Source organism: Bos grunniens, chromosome 19 (genome assembly GCF_055505025.1).
Source record: "Bos grunniens cultivar Pamir isolate PY7600 chromosome 19, Bosgru_T2T1.0, whole genome shotgun sequence".
Classification (NCBI taxonomy): Eukaryota; Metazoa; Chordata; class Mammalia; order Artiodactyla; family Bovidae; genus Bos; species Bos grunniens.
In genome coordinates, this window is record NC_141183.1 from 33786938 (window position 1) to 33806960 (window position 20023).

The following is a 20023-nucleotide window of genomic DNA, read 5'->3' on the forward strand; positions in this document are numbered from 1 at the left end:
ATGTGGGGGGCTGGTTCTCAGGATCACAGGCAAGATGTCCAGGCAGCCACTTGTCACCCCATATCACATCTGGGAGGAGCACTAGATGGAGGGTGGGTCAGGTAGAAGCATGTACACCCATTAGAGCATGTTGTCAATGTCTACCAGCTATAAGACTTGCAGGTGAATAAAAGATGAGCTTGTAGTTTGTAGATTATGACGAGAAGTATGTAAGTACTCAGAAGACCAACTATAGATAAGACAAACCGTGGTCAGGGTCCAGGAGAGGCCCAGGCCATGGACTTAGGAGACGGAGAGGTATCTTCTAGCTTGAGTTCCGGAGAAAACGTGATGTGAGCTGAGCCCAAGAATGTGACCACACCTGAAAGCCTAGCTGAGCTACTCCCAAGACAAGGAGAAACAAGGAGGAGAAAGAAGAAGGTTGGTGCATCTTTGACTTTGAAAGCAGTCTAACCTTCCGTGTGGACGTTATGTTTTTAATGTTAGTATAACAGCCTGGAGCAGCTGTGCATCAACTTCACCAACGAGAAACTGCAACAGTTTTTCAACCACCACATGTTCGTGCTGGAGCAGGAGGAGTACAAGAAGGAAGGCATCGAGTGGACGTTCATCGACTTCGGGATGGACCTGGCCGCCTGCATCGAGCTCATCGAGAAGGTACCTGCCATGTGTGCTTGGTAACCGCCCTCACAGGCCTGGTGCTTGTCACGGCAGCTCACACCCACTCACCCCGTGTGCACTCTGCCTTGGTCCAGCCTATGGGCATCTTCTCCATCCTGGAAGAGGAGTGCATGTTCCCCAAGGCCACGGACACCTCCTTCAAGAACAAGCTGTATGACCAGCACCTGGGCAAGTCTGCCAACTTCCAGAAGCCCAAGGTGGTCAAGGGCAGAGCCGAGGCCCACTTCTCCCTGATTCACTACGCGGGCACCGTGGACTACAGTGTCTCGGGCTGGCTGGAGAAGAACAAGGACCCCCTGAACGAGACGGTGGTCGGGCTGTACCAGAAGTCCTCCAACAGGCTCCTGGCACACCTCTACGCCACCTTCACCACCGCGGATGGTAACAGACTCCCAGGCTGCCTCGAATCCACCCTTCTCCCCCAACTCAGCCCACAAAGGAAACAGCTCTGGAGGCCTACTAACACCACACACCATCTTTTCTTTCAGCTGACAGCGGAAAGAAGAAAGTTGCCAAGAAAAAGGGTTCTTCCTTCCAAACCGTCTCTGCCCTTTTCAGGGTAAGAAAGATAGAATTTATTTGCTTGTAATTGGCTTAAGTCATCTCTAAATGAGCAACGTAGAGATGCTGAACTTGCTTTATTCAAGAAGAGTGATGTGATCTTAATCTGCTTCCTGTCACTTAGGACAGTGGTGGTATATGCAGATAAGTGCTAAAAATTGGAGGACCAGAATTTAACCCCCCATCTTACACGCAGCCGGCCGGGTTGCCTGGGAGGCCAGTCCTCAGCGTGAACTTTCTGACTTGCCTGAAGGACACAGGCAGCAGCGTCTCAGGCGCCCAGTGGAGCCGGATAGCTCCCCCGAGTTAACTCAGCAGGCGTCCTGTACTTGGCTAGTCTCTGGCTCACTGTGAAGCAAAAGACTGTCATATCAGTGACCTCCCTACACTTCTTGCCAAATGGACTATTGAAAGACCTTTTGAAAAGAATTAAATAAGACCTTTATTAGAATTCACAAGAAGTGTAAAATATCTTTTTTTGTTATACTGTATCTCTGTGTTTGTAAAAGCCTACAGTCCGCTCACTGTCAAATTGAATCTCTTTTAGGAAAACCTGAACAAGTTGATGTCAAATTTAAGAACAACACACCCTCACTTTGTGCGCTGTATAATTCCCAACGAGACCAAAACCCCAGGTAAGATGCCCACTGGTCTGGAGGCGGCACTCGGGTCGGGTTTTAGGAGAGTCTGTGTGAAGCTGACGTTGCTTCTCTTCTCAGGCGCCATGGAGCACAGCCTGGTCCTGCACCAGCTGCGCTGTAATGGGGTGCTGGAGGGCATCCGCATCTGCAGGAAGGGCTTCCCCAACAGGATCCTCTATGGGGACTTCAAACAGAGGTGCGTGGTAAGAGAGCTTCCCCAGTGGCTCAGCGGTCAAGAACCTGCCTGCCCGTGCTGGAGACCCGGGTTTGATCCCTGGGTCAGGAAGATCCCCTGGAGAAGGGCATGGCAACCCACTCCAGTATTCTTGCCTGGAGAGTTCCATGGACAGAGGAGCCTGGCAGGCTGCAATCTGTGGTGTTGCAAAGAGTTGGACATGACTTAGCAACTGAACATGCATATGTAATAGAAATGTTCCATTTGTTTCTTGAGGAGGTGTGTAAATGCTGGAATTTGAGAGGGAAAAACACTGAACAGCTGTGGACTCCACGTAAAACGATTTAACCACCATCTGGTCAAGGTACACATGCTTCTTTCTGCCACACTTTCTCAGGGCCTTCTCCGATACACCACATGGCAGAAAAGGATGTGGCAAAGAAGAGTCGGGAGGCCTAGATTTCAGGCCACGGTTTGGCCTGTGACCAATGGCGAGTTTCCTTCCCGCTCAGGACCTCGGCCTTCTTGCCTCTTGGAAGAGAGGCTTGAGCTGATTTCCAAAGTTCACATCTTTGCTAATAGCCTATGACGTTTCTGTGTCCACACGGCAGATACCGAGTGCTTAATGCCAGTGCCATCCCCGAGGGGCAGTTCATCGACAGTAAGAAGGCGTGTGAAAAGCTGCTGGCATCCATTGACATCGACCACACTCAGTACAAGTTTGGACACACCAAGGTACTGTGTCAGCTCCAACAGACACTGGCCTGAGGTCCCTGACAGACCCCTCCAGAAAACTGACCCAGGGCATCCGTCTCCCCTCAAGGTGTTCTTCAAGGCTGGCTTGCTGGGAACCCTGGAGGAAATGAGGGATGACCGCCTGGCCAAGCTGATCACCCGGACGCAGGCCGTGTGCAGAGGGTTCCTCATGCGTGTGGAATTCCAGAAGATGGTGCAGAGAAGGTCGAGCGGGGTGTGTGCTCAGATCTGAGCTCTTTGGGAGAAGTGGGGAGTCTCTCTTAGAAATAACTGATGTTTTGTTTTCAGGGAGTCCATCTTCTGCATCCAGTACAACATCCGAGCCTTCATGAACGTCAAGCACTGGCCTTGGATGAAACTCTTTTTCAAAATCAAGCCCCTTCTCAAGAGTGCAGAGACGGAGAAGGAGATGGCCACCATGAAGGAAGAGTTCCAGAAAACCAAGGATGAACTGGCCAAGTCAGAGGCCAAAAGGAAGGAACTGGAAGAAAAACTGGTGACTCTAGTACAAGAGAAGAACGACCTGCAGCTGCAAGTACAAGCTGTATGTGTCTAGGAATTTAAATTTTTTACTCCTAGATTTGATTATCTAGGAAAACTGGATTTTAGGTGGGATTTTTGCTCTTTACTGGGTATGTTTCATAAAGGATTCCATTTATAACAAAATACTTTGTAATTGTTCAGTTGCTGAGTTGTGTCTGACTCTCTGTGACCCCATGGAATGCAACGTGCCAGGCTCCTCTGTCCTTTACTATCTCCTGGAGTTTGTTCAAATTCACTCATTCAACAAAATACTGGAATGTCACAGACTTTACCTTTAAACCATTAAAGGAAATCATGATTCTTTTTTTTTTTTTTAAAGGAAAGTGAAAACCTGTTGGATGCAGAGGAAAGATGTGATCAGCTGATCAAAGCCAAGTTCCAGCTGGAGGCTAAGATCAAGGAAGTGACAGAGAGAGCTGAGGATGAGGAAGAGATGAATGCTGAGCTGACGGCCAAGAAGAGGAAACTGGAGGACGAATGTTCAGAACTGAAGAAAGACATAGATGACCTTGAGCTGACACTGGCCAAGGTTGAGAAGGAGAAACACGCCACAGAGAATAAGGTACACCCTGGTCTTTCCACTGCTATGGTCAGTACAAACCCAATTTTATCTTTTCTTATAATTGCTTGTGGCATCTTCTTAGGTTAAGAACCTCACTGAAGAACTTGCTGGGTTGGATGAAACCATTGCAAAGTTAACCAGAGAGAAGAAGGCCCTCCAGGAGGCCCACCAGCAGACCCTGGATGACCTGCAGGCAGAAGAGGACAAAGTCAATTCTTTGAGCAAAATCAAGAGCAAACTGGAACAGCAGGTGGATGATGTGAGTGAAGGATGCCAATTGGGAGGCCTGGGTTGGGGCAGGAAGAGCCCCTGGGACACCCATGGTGCAAAGCATTTTTTCTTAAAAGGAGATGGTGCCTTTTGCAGCTGGAAAGCTCCCTGGAACAAGAAAAGAAGCTCCGTGTAGACCTGGAAAGGAACAAAAGGAAGTTGGAGGGAGACCTGAAGCTCGCCCAGGAGTCCATCCTGGATCTGGAGAACGACAAGCAGCAGCTGGATGAGCGGCTCAAGAAGTAAGCCCTGACACCGCTGTGCTGGGGTTTCCAGTGCCTGGGTGTCTGGTCCTCACATGTTCTGCATTTCCCTTCACAGGAAAGATTTTGAGTACTGTCAACTGCAAAGCAAAGTGGAAGATGAGCAGACTCTGGGCCTGCAGTTTCAGAAGAAAATCAAAGAGCTACAGGTAGGGGGCGCTTGGGACTTTGCTTTCACACTCTATCACACACGGTAAGCTGGAGTGTCTGCTGTGCGTTATCAGAGCAAGGGGCAGGACCATGGGCCTCGTCTGTCCAGGCCGACAGTATCAATGAACAGTTTTTCTACAATTTAAACAAAATACGTAATTGAAGTATTTCATATCAACCCGTAGTCAGAGTGGAGGATACTCATTATCAGCCGCTGCAGGAAAGGCTCATGTCAGGGGAAACTCGCAGTGTTGGTATTGCTCTGGGAGCAGCCCAAGACTTGGTTGGTCTAATGGGAGGGGAAACTAGCCTGTTCTTGACACTGGGAGTCAGGATTCTCCCGGGGATGGCCTGCCCGCACAGGCCCGAATCGAGGAGCTGGAAGAAGAGATCGAGGCCGAGAGGGCGACCCGCGCCAAGACGGAGAAGCAGCGCAGCGACTACGCCCGGGAGCTGGAGGAGCTGAGCGAGCGACTGGAGGAGGCAGGGGGCGTCACGTCCACCCAGATCGAGCTGAACAAGAAGCGGGAGGCCGAGTTCCTGAAGCTACGCCGGGACCTGGAGGAGGCTACCCTGCAGCACGAGGCCATGGTGGCCGCTCTTCGCAAGAAGCATGCGGACAGCGTGGCCGAGCTGGGGGAGCAGATCGACAACCTGCAGAGGGTCAAGCAGAAGCTGGAGAAGGAGAAGAGCGAGTTCAAGCTGGAACTCGACGACCTGGGCAGCAACGTGGAGAGCGTGTCCAAGTCTAAGGTTTGGGGGTGGGAGGCGGGGGGCTCCCACCATTGGCCCTCCACACCTGAGCACTGACTGAGCTCTCTCCCCTTCCTTACCCTGCAGGCAAATCTGGAGAAGATCTGCCGCACCCTGGAGGACCAGTTAAGCGAGGCCCGGGGCAAGAACGAGGAGATTCAGAGGAGCCTGAGCGAGCTGAGTACCCAGAAGTCCCGGCTGCAGACAGAGGCTGGTGAGCGCCGGGAAACGGGAGGGGCGGCGCCTCCCGGACACCCACCGGGGACAGCAGGTCAAAACCAAAGGCAGGATTTGTTTGGGGAGGACTTCTAGGGAAGCAGATTTTTGGGAGAGAGGCAATCAGAATAATCTACAAAAGGCCATTCAGAGTGCCCTGGAGGAGGTGAGCACTGAGAGTCCAGTAAGGAGAGAGGAGTGAGGAGGGGCTCGGAACACCCCCTGCTCCCCGAACACCCTCGAGACCCTTAACAGCAGCATCTCACCAGGTGTGTGCTCAGCTTCCTTGTCATGGACACGTGCCTTCACCCCCAGATCTCAGCACAGTGCCTTACACACAGCAGGAATGTGTGAGTGAATGAATAGACGGATGAAATAAAAATGTTTGCCTTCTGGACACAGGTGAGCTGAGTCGTCAGTTGGAGGAAAAGGAGAGCACAGTATCGCAGCTTTCCAGAAGCAAGCAAGCATTTACCCAGCAAATAGAAGAGCTCAAGAGGCAGTTAGAGGAAGAGAGCAAGGTACATAGCTGAGGGAATGCTCCCTGATCTAACCTCTACGAACCACCTACAGAAACAAGACAACTTTATTCATAGGTGATGACAGTGGGAACACATCTGGACTGCATCACGCACACAGCCTGAAACATTCATGTATTGGGCCTCTCCTCTCTCCTGACTTCTGCAGGCCAAGAGCGCACTGGCCCACGCCCTGCAGTCAGCCCGCCACGACTGTGACCTGCTGCGGGAACAGTACGAGGAGGAGCAGGAAGCCAAGGCTGAGCTGCAGAGGGCGCTGTCTAAGGCCAACAGCGAGGTGGCCCAGTGGAGGACCAAGTACGAGACGGACGCCATCCAGCGCACGGAGGAGCTGGAGGAGGCCAAGTACGCAACTCTGTCTTCAGAAGAACTAGCACTTCTAAATGATCAAATGACAGAGGGCACTGACATTAGCACTGCTCGAGAGTGAATGTTACCGTCTTTTAAGGCAGTTCTGTGCCAGCAGAGGACTTGTGTGAGCACATTTCATTGAGACAAACGACTGTGATCTTGGTTAGAGGCAGGCAGGCTACTGATCACTGATTTTTAGCAGACAGGAGGTTCTCCTGGGCTTATGAAAGGAAAGCTGTTTGAATCACATAGGTTAGTGATTCCAGTTAGATGAATAGTGATGTTCAAGAAGGACTGAAGCTTAAACAGCATCTGCTTCTCATTTGTTTTAAGGAAAAAGCTGGCTCAGCGCCTCCAGGATTCCGAGGAGCAGGTGGAGGCGGTGAACGCGAAGTGCGCGTCCCTGGAGAAGACCAAGCAGAGGCTGCAAGCGGAGGTGGAGGACCTGATGGTCGATGTGGACAGAGCCAACTCCCTGGCTGCCGCCCTGGACAAGAAGCAGAGGAATTTTGACAAGGTGCGGGGTGGGCACAGGAGGTGGGGCCCCAGTCCTGACTGCCCCAGGAGCAGTGAGACCTGGGGCGAGCCCCCTAAACCAAAGGAGCGTGGGATGCAGGTGGGGGTCCCCTTCAAACACTTCAGTGGAGACAAGTTACCTCCTCCAGTGTCATCCAGCCCCAAGCATTCTTGATCCCCAACATGGCTGGTCTGTCTGGGTGGCTGATGTGGAAATCTAATTCGGGTCCTAGTGGGAGGGTTTCTGGCAAGTATGACAAGTATGGTTGATTTGAACCGAGGTTTTAATGAAATATTTAGAAGTGCAGGGCCATTTTCGTAGTGGGAAAAGGGAAGTAGGCCCAGCTAATTCCTTCCCAAAGGGTCCACTTGCTTTTTGGAGATGGCAGTTGTTACTGACCAGTGACTGATCTTGAATTGATTTATGGAATGAAATCTTGGTTAGTCAACAGTCAGGAAAAAGCAACACAGCCAAGGGGGCCCCGATTCTCAGAGTGTTCACACTCATGGGGGTCCTGAGATAGAAGCTGGAGGTGAGGGGTCATGGACAGAGGTGCCTTTCTCCCCGGCACTGCAGGTGCTCGCTGAGTGGAAAACCAAGTGTGAGGAGAGCCAGGCGGAGCTGGAGGCATCTCTGAAGGAGTCCCGCTCCTTGAGCACTGAGCTCTTCAAACTGAAAAATGCCTATGAAGAAGCCTTAGATCAACTTGAAACTGTGAAACGAGAAAATAAGAATTTGGAGCGTAAGCAGTTTGTCTAAAATCCCCCTTCACACTGTCGCCAGAGTGTGAGGCTGCAGGAGTGTGACTTCAGGACCCAACCTCATCTGCGTGTCTGTTACCACACCCAAGGGCTTGTTTCCGAGCTTCTCTGTGTCCAGTATCTTATCTCCAGCAAGCAGCATCCTTAGAGCTTGATAAACTAGTTAAGAGCATCCGGCTAGTGCTTACTCTGCGTGGAAACCTGTGTGAAAGTTCAAGAGCAATCAAACTTCTCTCTTTGCAGAGGAGATAGCAGATCTCACGGAGCAAATCGCTGAAAGTGGTAAAACCATCCATGAACTGGAGAAATCAAGGAAACAGATTGAGCTGGAAAAGGCTGATATCCAGCTGGCTCTGGAGGAAGCAGAGGTGAGCAGAATGCCAGGGAGGCAGTAAGGCAGCAGACGCTGTGACTGTGGGGCTCCAGCCTGGCGCCACTCGGGGTCTCAGAGTCACAGTCCTCATGTTGGTTTTTTTCCTAGCAAACTACGTCGATGAATACCTGTGAATACCTGCGAATAATCTTGAAATTACTGGAGAAAATCACTATGTTAAAATAGGTCTAAAATGAGATTTTACAAAAGGCTGAGATGAATTTAAAATATCTATAAAGTCTCTTAAGTGCCTAAGAAATATTGTTTCATAGTATAATAAAAACAAACTGCAGTGAAATATTTTATTTCTGCACTGAAGGTAAGTTAGGGATTTTTTTTTAAAAAGAGTTTTGAATATTGTTGAGTTAGTTACAAATATTCCATTGGAGTTTTCTTACCTCAGAGAGGAATGTAGCAGGCTCTGTCCCATCACTGGTACCATTTCTGTTTTGTTTTTGTTCTTCAAAGGCCGCCCTTGAACACGAAGAGGCCAAGATCCTCCGAATCCAGCTGGAACTGACACAAGTGAAATCAGAAATCGATAGAAAGATGGCCGAAAAAGATGAAGAGATCGAACAGCTGAAGAGGAACTACCAGAGAACAGTAGAGACGATGCAGAGTGCCCTGGACGCCGAGGTGCGGAGCCGGAATGAGGCCATCAGGATCAAGAAGAAGATGGAGGGGGACCTGAATGAAATCGAGATCCAGCTGAGCCATGCCAACCGCCAGGCCGCGGAGACCGTCAGACACCTCCGGAGTGTCCAGGGGCAGCTGAAGGTGTGTGGGCTCCCTGGTGGGGAACCTCTCCATCCTCAGACACGCACAGCTATGGGCTGGCCTCAGCATCCTCTGGCCTCAACTTCAAGCAGACACTTCCATTACTGTCTGGCCAGGATACCCAGCTCCACCTGGATGATGCTCTCCGGGGCCAGGAGGACCTGAAGGAGCAGCTGGCGATCGTGGAGCGCAGAGCCAACCTGCTGCAGGCCGAGGTGGAGGAGCTGCGGGCCACCCTGGAGCAGACGGAGAGGAGCAGGAAGATCGCAGAGCAGGAGCTCCTGGATGCCAGTGAGCGCGTCCAGCTCCTGCACACCCAGGTGAGCGGAGTGGAGGCGGGGCAGGGTCCTGGCCTTGGACGTGCCACGTGGTAACCCTGCTCCTCCCGCCCTAGAACACCAGCCTCATCCACACCAAGAAGAAGCTGGAGACGGACCTCGCGCAGCTCCAGAGTGAGGTTGAGGATGCCAGCAGGGACGCGAGGAACGCTGAAGAGAAAGCGAAGAAGGCCATCACCGACGTGAGGCCCCTCCCACCCTCTCCAGCCCTGAGCTGGTTCCCATCAGAAGGGGTGGGGCCTCCCCAGGGCACATGTGGGGTGAGCTCTGCTCTAGAAGCACTCCCCCGACCCCCAGAACTCAGCGTGTGCCCTCCCACACATTAATAAGGGGGGGGCATGAAAAATAACAGGAGTGTGGATGAAAAAGACCGGAATTCTGTTCATGTCTTGTGCCCTGGGAGAGGTATGCTCTTCTTCGGTTCTATGTATGACTGATTCCAAATATGAAAACGAGACAACACCACCCCCCGCAATTTGTTTGGATCGTACCTAATGTCACCTCACAGAAAGCCCGCTTCCTGCCCCAGCACCCACCTTGCTGCTCCAGAGGCCGGTCCCTGGACGCGCGAGTCCCACAGCGCCACCTGCTGCTGGTGGGGAGCACTACCCCGCGATTATCCCGGCCCTGCACCGTCCGCATCTCCAGTTCCCTTAGCCCCCAGACCCCACACCCGTGATGCTGGGTTATAGACTCAGAGTCCTATAACTCACGGGTTGGTAATGAAAGACGGGATTTCCTTGGGGGTGGGGAGGTCCTAAAGGGGCCAGTTTAAGAAAGGGGAGAAACCACTTTCCATCCAGCCCTTGGAGGTCTCACTGTCTGGCTTATATGCCTGGTGCAGCTCTTCCCAGAGTCCATGGTGGCGTGGTGGGCTCAGGCATCATGTCACCTGTGTCCTTTGTCAGCAGCATGGCTCTAGTCCTCCGAGTCCCCAGATTTTGACAGTTCCAAGCACCTGACCTTTGTTTACATCTCAGTGGGATGATGTGCTTTTCAGGCGGCCATGATGGCCGAGGAGCTGAAGAAGGAGCAGGACACCAGCGCCCACCTGGAGCGGATGAAGAAAAACCTGGAGCAGACGGTGAAGGACCTGCAGCACCGCCTGGACGAGGCTGAGCAGCTGGCCCTCAAGGGTGGGAAGAAGCAGATCCAGAAGCTGGAGACTCGGGTACTTGGGGGAGGGACCCCAGCATAATAAGCGGAGCTTTCCAGCCTGCCCTGGTCATGCTTCAGCCCGACTAACTTCCCAAGTGCTCCCCCAGATCCGAGAGCTGGAGTCCGAGCTTGAGGGGGAGCAGAAGAAGAACACTGAGTCTGTCAAGGGCCTGAGGAAATATGAGCGGCGGGTCAAGGAGTTAACTTACCAGGCAAGTGGAAGGAAACCCCAGGGGCATTTCCTCTGTAACGCGGAACCTCACCCTGGGTCCTCTCCAGAAAACAGGAAGAAACTCTTTAGCCCAGGCACTGGGACCCTGTGTGTCCCTGTCCCCTCCTGGTGACCTGCCATCCCATGTTCTCTCTTGAAGAGTGAAGAGGACAGGAAGAATGTGCTGAGATTACAGGATCTGGTGGACAAACTTCAAATGAAGGTCAAGTCCTACAAGAGGCAGGCGGAGGAGGCTGTAAGTCAGCAAGATCCCAGGGCGACACCCGCCCTGCTTGCCTGGGAGCTCCAGAGAGGGGCTCACTGCTCATACCCACTTGACTCGCTTTTAGGATGAACAAGCCAATGCTCATCTCACCAAGTTCCGAAAAGCTCAGCATGAGCTGGAGGAGGCTGAAGAACGGGCTGATATTGCCGAATCTCAAGTCAATAAGCTGCGAGCAAAGACCCGAGACTTCACCTCCAGCCGGGTAGGTGGTCCTGAGGCACTGGGTGGGGAGGGCTAGGAGGGGAGGTGTGGCTCCCGGGGAGGAAGCCCCCGAGATGGAGACATTTTTGAGATGGACGGGACCCTGGAACACCATCGACTTTAGAACTGGTCCATCTGGGATTTGCTTAGAATCACACAGCTGAGAAGAGCCCGGCTAAACCCAGGTCTGGGAGTCCCAATAAAACACTGTCCTGAAGAGCAGGGAGCGATCCCTCCGTGGGAAGGGAGCTCTCGGGCGCCCTCTGCCGCCGGCCTCCGTCACCGCACTCATGGCGTGTAGGTCCCTAAGTGGAAGTCGCTCAGTCTTGTCTGACTCTTTGTGACCCGTGGACTGTAGCGCACCAGGTTCCTCTGTCCATGGGATTCTCCAGGCAAGAATACTGGAGTGGGTAGCCATTCCCTTCTCCAGGGGCTCTTCCCAACTCAGGGATCGAACCCAGGTCTCCTGCATTGCAGGTGGATTCTTTACCACCTGAGATACTAGGGAAGACCTTCCCTGGGCTGTTCTAAGGACCAGGCTCTCGGGCCTGGGGTGACTGCCACCACGTAGATAGTCGTGTATCCATTTGCCTGCGAGCCAAAGAGTACCCCGTGTCCTCTGAGACAGACAAGCATGCACCCCGGATGCTTGCGGGGAGGGGGAGCAGCAGGAAGTGAGGCTCTGCTGACAGAACTAGAACTAGAACTGCCCATTTTCCCCCAGATGGTGGTCCACGAGAGTGAAGAGTGAGCCCCCTCCTCTGCAACAGGACGGAAAATATGCAAAATGTGTATTTTCATGGTTCCTGACTCTGATACTTTCCATGTGACTGCTTTTCACATGCAATAAACTTTGTTTTCAGTTTGGGGCTGTTTCACTGTATTTGTCTTCTCTTCCCAGTGTTGAAATGGTTCGCTGGTCATACTTATGCCCAATGTGGAAATCTCAGCAGATGGCTTGATAAAGCGATTCTGCATATTTTCTGGGGTGTGTATGTGGGGACAGGGAGAGATTGCTTTTGGTTTACATTTGAGATTAGGTTAACCACTGCTCTGGCAGGAGAAGGGGGAGTTTGTCTAAAGAGACATCTCCCAGTACAACATGAGGGAAGCACGAAGGCTTGGTTCAGGAAAGCCCTGTCTCAAGTTGAACTGGATTATGAGGCAGGGGCTAGAGTCCCCCTACACCCTCTCAGGGAACTGCCCTGGAGTACGGGAAAAGTTTGTTAGGCAGCACTCCACGTGAGCGCTGCACTAAGTACTGGAAACACAAATCAGTGAAATAGCGCCAGTTCCCCCGGACCCCAGGCAACATCTACCACTGAGTTCTTGGCTCAGTCTACATGGTTTCAAAGCCGCACAGCAGAAAATCCCACCCCTACCCAGGGTAAGCCTGTCTTTATGAGAAAATACAGTAGGAAGTCAGAATACTACCTGGGCGAACTGCTACAGAAACAGAATCGTCAAACTTGGAATTATTTGTTCGTCATTATCAGAAATATTGTCAAATGCCCTCCTTTATCTGATTCTGGGGGATGAGATGACCCAGACTTACTCAGGAGGAGTTAAAGCACCAGGAGAGCTCAGCGCCTTCTGGGATTTGTCATCCACAGAAAGGGGGCCACTGTGGCCTGTCATTGATTTCAGATCACCTTACCTCAAAGACCACATCTGTCTCTCGTGCTTTCCTCCTTTCTGGCAACGCTGTGACTAGAACGCGCGGTGTCCTCCTGGGGGGTCTGTTGTTGAAAGGAATCCCAGCAGTGAGACCAAGGCTGGGCCAAAGGTTGCGTTTGCCCAGAGCCTCTCTGCTGCACACCGATGGCTATAGGCCACCTTCCAGGGAAAGCAGGGGATGGAAAAAGCAGACAAAGCTTGTTACAGAGGTGTTCATACTGGTAGATGAAGAAGGAATGAAAGGTCTGGCACGTCACCATTTTTATACAAATTATGAACCCCTGACGAATTATGGCTACTAGTATCACAAAAATAAGACAAGACATGGCATGCCTGCAGAAAGAAGTATATACATCACTGCCCAGGAAAAATTCCCATCCAGCAATCACACTGGGGTCTGATCCAGACCCTAATCACATCCACCAACTTACAGGAAAGCAGAAACAGACCCAAGATAGAACCAATAAACTCTAGGATACGGGGAACGCAACTGAACACAACATCTAATTTTTTCAATAAATGAATCACAAGGGAAAAAATCCGTGAAAGAAATGGAAGGAGGAATTCTAGATTAAGAGAGACTCCGCCCTATCCACCAACTGCTTGGCTTGGACGTTGTAAGGATACACATGTATATCCCATCAGGTAAAATGTGAATACTGACTAGATATTTGATGATGATATGGGATTATTGTTCATTTTCAAGGTGATACTATGATAATGTTTTCTAAAATAGTCCTTATCTTTTAAAAATATGTAATAAAATACAGATAAGAAAGGAAGAAAGAAAAAAGAGGCAGGCAGGCAAGCAAGACCACCTCTGAAGTGAACTCATTTTATAGAATTTTAAACAAAGAATTGATGAGAGAGATACCTAATGCATTTTATGTAGACCGGGGCCATAAAGCTGAAAACCCCTGAGGCTGTAGGACCTGCCACGCCCACACACTGACAGCGCAACATTTCACACGAAGAAGGTGAGCAGGTGGGTTCTGGAAGGAATCTGTAACTTTCCAGTTAGGCTCTGATTTGGTGAGGGACATTACTTTGCCAACAAAGGCCCGTATAGTCAAAGCTGTGGTTTTTCCAGTAGTCATGTATGGATGTGAGAGTTGGACCATAAAGAAAGCTGAGCCCGTGTATACCTGTGGCGGATTCATGTTGATCTATGGCAAAACCAATACAATATTGTAAAGTAATTAACCTCCAATTAAAAGAAATAAATTTATTTTTAAAGATAAATAAAATAAAATAAAATAATCAATTGGAAAGAAAGCTGAGTCCCGAAGAATTGATGCTTTTTAACCATGGTGTTGGAGAAGACTCTTCAGAGTCCCCTGGACTGCAAGGAGATACAACCAGTCAATCCTAAAGGAAATCAGTCCTGAATATTCATTGGAAGGACTGATGCTGAAGCTGAAGCTCCGATACATTGGCCACTTGATGCAAAGAGCCGACTCATTAGAAAAGACCCTGATGTTGGTAAAGATTGAAGGCAGGGGGAGAAGGGGATGACAGAAGAAGAGATGGTTGGATGGCATCACTGACTCAATGGACATGAGTTTGAGGAAATTCCGGGAGATGATGAAGGATGGGGAAGCCTGGTGTGCTGCAGTCCGTGGGGTCACAAAGAGTCGGACACAACTGAGCAACGAACAACAACAAAATGGTAACATTCATTTTCTGTTAATATTGTGATCAACTGTGCCAGTGTTCGTTTATTCCACAAAGCAAAGGATGCCCATGACTATAGAAAATATAAGCCCTATTACTGCAGAGAGAAAGGAAAGCATGAACCTCATTCCAAATAAGCCCCAGCCGTGCCCTACGTGGGAGCAGGGCGAGTTGAGTCTGGGAGCAGAGAGGGGGGCGGTGGACTCGAGCCTGTCCCCTGAACTCCATCCCCGGTTGACCCAGTGAGGACAAATCGAGGCTGTCGGCCCTGCTTCACAGAGGAAGAAACGGAACCACAGGGTAATGAGCTCAAGGTCACGCTGGCCTCTAGAACTGGGATTCTCCCTAGCGCCCAAACTCCCCTGCACTACAAAACACCCCTCCCTGAGCAGCTGGGAAACAAACGTGACAAGGACCTCGAGGCGGCGGGCTTGAGGGTGAGAGTCCGTCATAGCTGGACAGATAAACACATGGCACACACGTTTTTTTCCTTTTGACTGTTACCATTTCTGTTAAGTTCCTCCAGGCCTCCACTCTGACTCTTCTTGTCCCATCAGCCCGGCCCACTCTGTCTTAAGAGAGTCTCCCCTCAGACAGGCCAAGTCCCTAGGAACTCGGTGACCTTTAGCTCATCTGCAATATCGCTTGGTCCTTTTGCACGTGAGCCCCAAAACAGAGTGGTAAAAAATGGTGAGGGTCCCCCCTTCAGGCTAAGTTCTCTGGGTGGAATCCCACCACCTTCAGATTAAGAGCCATTTCAAGTTACTTTTCCTTTTCATAGATAGCCTCACCTTTTATTATTTTTTTCCTGGTACTTGAACATAGAATTTATTAATTCTCCCCCTGTAATTCTTACACTATCCAGAAAACTTTCTGAAGTCTTTACTGAGCCAAATCTCTTGGCAGTAGATTTCTATTTTTTATTACCTTTTATAATTTTTTAATTACACAAGAAATACATGATCAACACAGGATTTAAAAAATACATCTGTCAGCTCTAAAGGGACTGTGGGCTAGGATGGCAGACTGCTTTATTTGGAAGTGAGGAGATCCTGATTTATGATGGTCAGGGGGCCCCCTTCCTCACAACGTGTAAGGGACTCGGCTTCTAATAAGAGCCACATGTCCTCATGGCAGGGGTGGGAGGGGAAGGCGGACAATTGGCAGTGCTCTGCAGCCTCCTCCTCCTCCTGCTGGACAAGGCCGCCTCCCCCCTCCTCCCAACCCTTTCTCCACGCCTGGTCCCTGCGACAGCTGAAAGCTTTAATAAAGCAAAGTGTGCCTGGGAATGTGGGCTGAGGAAGCCTCCCAGAAGGTGGAGGTCTATTTCTACCCCTCCCAATAATCCCACTGCTAAAAACAGCTGAGGCTGAGCTCTCCTGAGGCTGCTTGCTGGGGCCCAGCCACGGTCCGGTTACCCTGAGCAAGGCCTAGACGTTCCGGAGGCCCTCAAGCCCATGGTGCAGCAGCCGGGACCCAGGATGGTACCGATTATTTTTAGCTAAGATGTGTCATGCTTTCCATGGCAGTGAGGAGCAAGAAGCCTGGGCATCTGAGGGCCTTCTCCATGTTTTATCAAACAAGAGGTGGTCCTCAGAGCCCCAAGGAGGAGCAGGGGAGCGGGTGCTAGACACCCTCAGGCTGCCTTCATCAAGACCCCTGACGCCAGCCTGCAGAGAGAAGGGGCAGCTCAGGTAAAGAAAATGGACCATTGTCGTCAGCAGAGGGTTACCCAGTGACCCAGAGATACAGAGTAAATGAGTCAGAGCCTCAAGAACAGTCAAGGAAATAGGAGTACTCAAAGGTGATGGGAAACAAAGCAAACCACAGAGGTAGCAGGGAGCCGAGGAAGGTGACAGGGTGACATGTTTCACAATCAGAAACCAACAGACAGGCAGTCCCTTTAGCGGTGAGCACAGTGCTCTGCACGCAGCAGGCACTCTACGCACAGCTGAACTCAACTCCTGGTAAGAGGGGGAAATGGGGGGACTCAGTGTACCCTTGGGGAGAACTGGTTCTTCTGACTTTCTGCCTCTCCTATCAGTAGTAAAGACATAATAATAACCCAGAAGATGTTCTTTACAAATCTGTCAACAATCCTAACCATGCACATGAATTTCTTGGCTTCCCAAAACAGCAGGTGTGGGCACGGCTGTTTGCAGTTCACACTGGCTCAGAAACCTGGGTAGAGAGTCAAGCATCAGCGAGGAGGCCCTGGAAGGGGGTGTGGGGGGTGGTGGGGAGCGAGGTGTGAAGACCGCCCGGGGCAGAGGCGGCACCTCCCCAGGCTCCAACGCTGCTGCCGTCTCAGGCCTGAGGTCTCACACTGACTCATCCCCCTGTGTTCACCCACTGCCTACTCCATGCCCAGGAACGGGAAATGGGCCAACAGAAGTCTCCAAGAAAGCCAGATCAGGACCATGTAGAGAGAGACCCCTTGCTCTGAGCTCCCGGGGCCGAGTGGGGAGGGCCAGCCGGTGGAGGGACAAACATTCCCAAATATGGCGCAGCCTCAGCTTGGGGCAGGATTAGCAGCCGTGGCAGCTGTGCCTATTTGGGGCCTGGGGTCTCTGTCCCCTGGGCAACAGGTGCAGAGACTGGGAGCAAGGCATTTACAGGGGCGTTTATTTTGGGGGCTTCCTGGCCTCAGGCCCAGGGACCGGAGTCAGCCTTTCGCATAAGGGTCCTAGGCCAGAAACCTAACATCTCCTTCTGTCTCCCTTCCACTCCCAGGCTTGCTTGAGACGCCCACCGAGTAAGTCTGGGAGGCAGAGACAAGTCGGCCCCTTCGCACCACCCACCCCACTGCTCACACTGGGGAGCCCAACATGGTGATGAGGGGAGCGTGCCTGCGGTGGCCAGACACCATTTAGGCTCTTTCTCAAGGGCACTCGCAGGTCATTCCTACACCAGCCTACAAGCCAGCAAAGATGGGGTGGTCCTTTTGGAAGTAGACTAAAGGACATGAGTTTTTCTCAGTTTAAGTGACTTGCCTTCAGTCCCACAGTGAATCCAGACCACAGAAGGTCCTGGGTGTAGTGTCATGAGTGGCCCATAGACTTACATTGAGTCACTGTGATGTGGCCACAATCAACCTCCCATGGCCAAGAGCGAGCAGCCCATGGTCCTGGGGACCCAGTCGGAAAGGGGCCAAGCCCCCTGGAGGGTCAGCTGGTCCTGATGCGATCGCAGGGAGCCTTAAAATAGCGTCTCCCGCCACTTCTCCCCCTTCCTCTGTGTCCCCCTGGAGAGGGTCAGAGCGGCAGCACCAATGGGCTGCGCCCACGCCCAGAATCAGTCCTGTCGGCCACGAGGAGCCCCAGACAGCTCCACATGCAGGGATTTAAATTCCCAACTCTGGTCGCAGGACCGTGGCCCCTGCCTGCGTGGCTGGGCGCTGACACTCGGCTCACACCTGCTCGACCTGTGCTGCCTTGAATCCTGAGCAGTCTGCTACTGCCTTTGTTTTACTGTCTGAAATGTGGGCTTGACGATGAACACAGGCTTTTTTTTTTTTTTACGCTCGAGCCATCTCCGTAAGGAAATATTAATAGCGGTTCCATGCTTTAAATCGTCCCGGGCTCCTGAGATAAAAAGACAGTTTGAATATTAATCATCACAGTGAAAGCATGAGGCAATTTTGATAGGTTTCCTCCTGCCTTTCATGGTTGTACAGAAACCCCTCCTGGGCTCTGAAGGCTGGTAATGTGAGGACATGGGCTCTGAGGTCCACTCAGGCTATCTGGCCAAAAGAGGATCGGGTTCAAGGCAACCAAAAGCATAGCCAAGTCCACACAAATTACCTGAGACGGCTTCATCCTCCCGAGTCATCTTATTCAAAACACGACTCTGATCTGTCACTGCTCTGCTCAGACGCCATCAACAGTCCCCTCTGCCTCCAGCTGAGCACATACCCCTGCGACAACAGCTCACCTATGCCCCAAATGCCCACAGACATGCTCCTTCTGCCTAGCCACCTCCCGCAAGGCCACCTCCAAGTGTTGAAATCCAAACATATCTCAGGCCCCTTTGGTCCTCTGCACTCACCAGCAGTCACAACCTAAGACTTACCATACATTTCCAGGGACCCGTTTTTATTTCTTCTACTCTCCTATGGAGCTGGGACTTACTGTCTTCCTTATCTTTGAATCACAGTTCCTGCCTCAATATCTTTTTATTTCAAACAGAGAGTTTAGTCAATAGAAGAACTAGGATGAGAACTAGGAGTAAGGAAATTCAAATTCCAGTCTTAAGGTGGCTTCCAGTTTCTTTCACCATCATGGGCTGCTCATTCTCGAGGTTTTGAGTCCTTACCTGGAAAATGAGCCATTGGAGCAATCACAAGCTTCCTAACCGAGCTGGAGCTTGGGAGTATACATCTCAGGCTCCCCTGTTGATTGTAATGATCTAGATTCCTGGTACTATGTGATGGGAGCACACTGCCCTAGAGGCGAAGTGAAGTGAAAGTCGCTCAGTTGTGTCCGACTCTTTGTGACCCCGTGGACTATACAGTCCATGGAATTCTCCAGGCCTGAATACTGGAATGGGTAGCCTTTCCCTTCTCCAGGGATCTTCCCAACCCAGGGATCAAACCCAGGTCTCCCGCATTGCAGGCGGGTTCTCTACCAGCTGAGTCACCAGGGAAGCATACCCTAAGAACTAACAGCATCTCAGCAACACTGCTCAACACCCGCTAGTCTATCTGTTCCCAGGCCCCTGGCTGCCCACTTCCACTGCCACAAGTCCACAAGCCACGTCTTCCCCATGTGTAACAAGCCCTCTGGTGCTCTGCCTGAGTCTCCCGCTAGGTGGCACCACTGCTCTGCCCACCGCCACAGTTCCCAGCAGGACCAAAGATCTGAAGTTCTCTAGGTGCCAGAGCTGATGGGTGACTCAGGCAAAGTGCAGGTGGAAAGTGGGAGAAGATACCCCTCTGCCCTTTGCCTGCGCTTTGGTGGAGAGTCCAGAGCAGAGCCATGCCACAATGGAATTAGGGCAAAAGGAAAACCCACTAATCCCATCCCATCTTAATTCAAAATCTTGATATTTTGTCCATCACGCATTCTTTTGCATCAACTCTGATTTTGAAAATATTGGTCAAATCTCACCAGTCTTACTAATAATTGAGTCTTTTGTTGCCTCCTCAAGTTTGACATGGACTTGCCTCACCCTCGTCCCACCCTGGCCAGAGCAGCGTGGTTTTCCCCAGTGACCTGGGCGCTATAGAAAGAGCTGTATGTGCTGTGATGAATGGAGGGCCCCTTCTCTGTGGATACCAACGCTAGGCTGGAGCAGAGCTGAGGGCAGGCGCTTGGGTCAGTTCACCGTCATAGCAGGAGCCCAGTTCCCCTCAGGCTAATCTCTGTCTCAGGAGACCCTCAACCTCCCTGTGGATCCACTTCTGCCAGGTCCCCAAAGAGGCCTGAATCCCAGGAATACCACCACTTGGCCAGAAGCCAAAGCCCCTGCTACAGAAGACCAGTCTAACCTCCCCAGTCCTGTCCTCCAGAGGATTCTAGAGGACTGCTTGCCCTCTGCAGGGCCTGACTGAACTTATTTCCTGAGGGAATGCAATGCCTGCTGCTCCCT

The 20023-nt window shown here is 51.4% G+C and overlaps 1 protein-coding gene and 2 long non-coding RNA genes across 4 annotated transcripts in view; 1 reads left to right on the forward strand and 2 right to left on the reverse strand.

Moving 5' to 3' along the window:
- LOC147352023 (myosin-3) overlaps positions 1-11950 on the forward strand; it is a 35099-nt gene extending 23149 nt beyond the window's left edge. For both annotated transcript variants that reach the window (XM_086358846.1, XM_086358844.1), the window contains exons 16-42: positions 487-657; positions 756-1062; positions 1170-1240; positions 1790-1877; positions 1962-2079; positions 2670-2793; positions 2882-3018; positions 3103-3358; positions 3677-3919; positions 4002-4178; positions 4286-4431; positions 4511-4601; positions 4966-5355; positions 5443-5569; positions 5974-6092; positions 6259-6455; positions 6795-6978; positions 7555-7720; positions 7983-8107; positions 8581-8889; positions 9006-9209; positions 9284-9409; positions 10228-10398; positions 10493-10597; positions 10757-10852; positions 10947-11084; positions 11808-11950. In XM_086358846.1, coding sequence (XP_086214972.1) covers positions 487-657; positions 756-1062; positions 1170-1240; positions 1790-1877; positions 1962-2079; positions 2670-2793; positions 2882-3018; positions 3103-3358; positions 3677-3919; positions 4002-4178; positions 4286-4431; positions 4511-4601; positions 4966-5355; positions 5443-5569; positions 5974-6092; positions 6259-6455; positions 6795-6978; positions 7555-7720; positions 7983-8107; positions 8581-8889; positions 9006-9209; positions 9284-9409; positions 10228-10398; positions 10493-10597; positions 10757-10852; positions 10947-11084; positions 11808-11834 — 4413 coding nt within the window. In that variant the 3' untranslated portion in view covers positions 11835-11950. The remainder of the gene's footprint in view (positions 1-486; positions 658-755; positions 1063-1169; positions 1241-1789; positions 1878-1961; positions 2080-2669; positions 2794-2881; positions 3019-3102; positions 3359-3676; positions 3920-4001; positions 4179-4285; positions 4432-4510; positions 4602-4965; positions 5356-5442; positions 5570-5973; positions 6093-6258; positions 6456-6794; positions 6979-7554; positions 7721-7982; positions 8108-8580; positions 8890-9005; positions 9210-9283; positions 9410-10227; positions 10399-10492; positions 10598-10756; positions 10853-10946; positions 11085-11807) is intronic.
- LOC147352026 (uncharacterized) lies at positions 7243-8786 on the reverse strand. Its single transcript, XR_015147888.1, has 3 exons — positions 8707-8786; positions 8511-8628; positions 7243-8250 (listed from the first exon to the last, which is right to left on the reverse strand). It is a non-coding gene; the product is annotated as an uncharacterized LOC147352026 (long non-coding RNA).
- Positions 11951-12785: 835 nt separating the features above from the next.
- The window catches only part of LOC147352027 (uncharacterized), a 204790-nt gene continuing 197552 nt past the window's right edge, over positions 12786-20023 (reverse strand). Inside the window, exon 5 of the long non-coding RNA XR_015147880.1 lies at positions 12786-12919. This is a non-coding gene — a long non-coding RNA (uncharacterized LOC147352027). The remainder of the gene's footprint in view (positions 12920-20023) is intronic.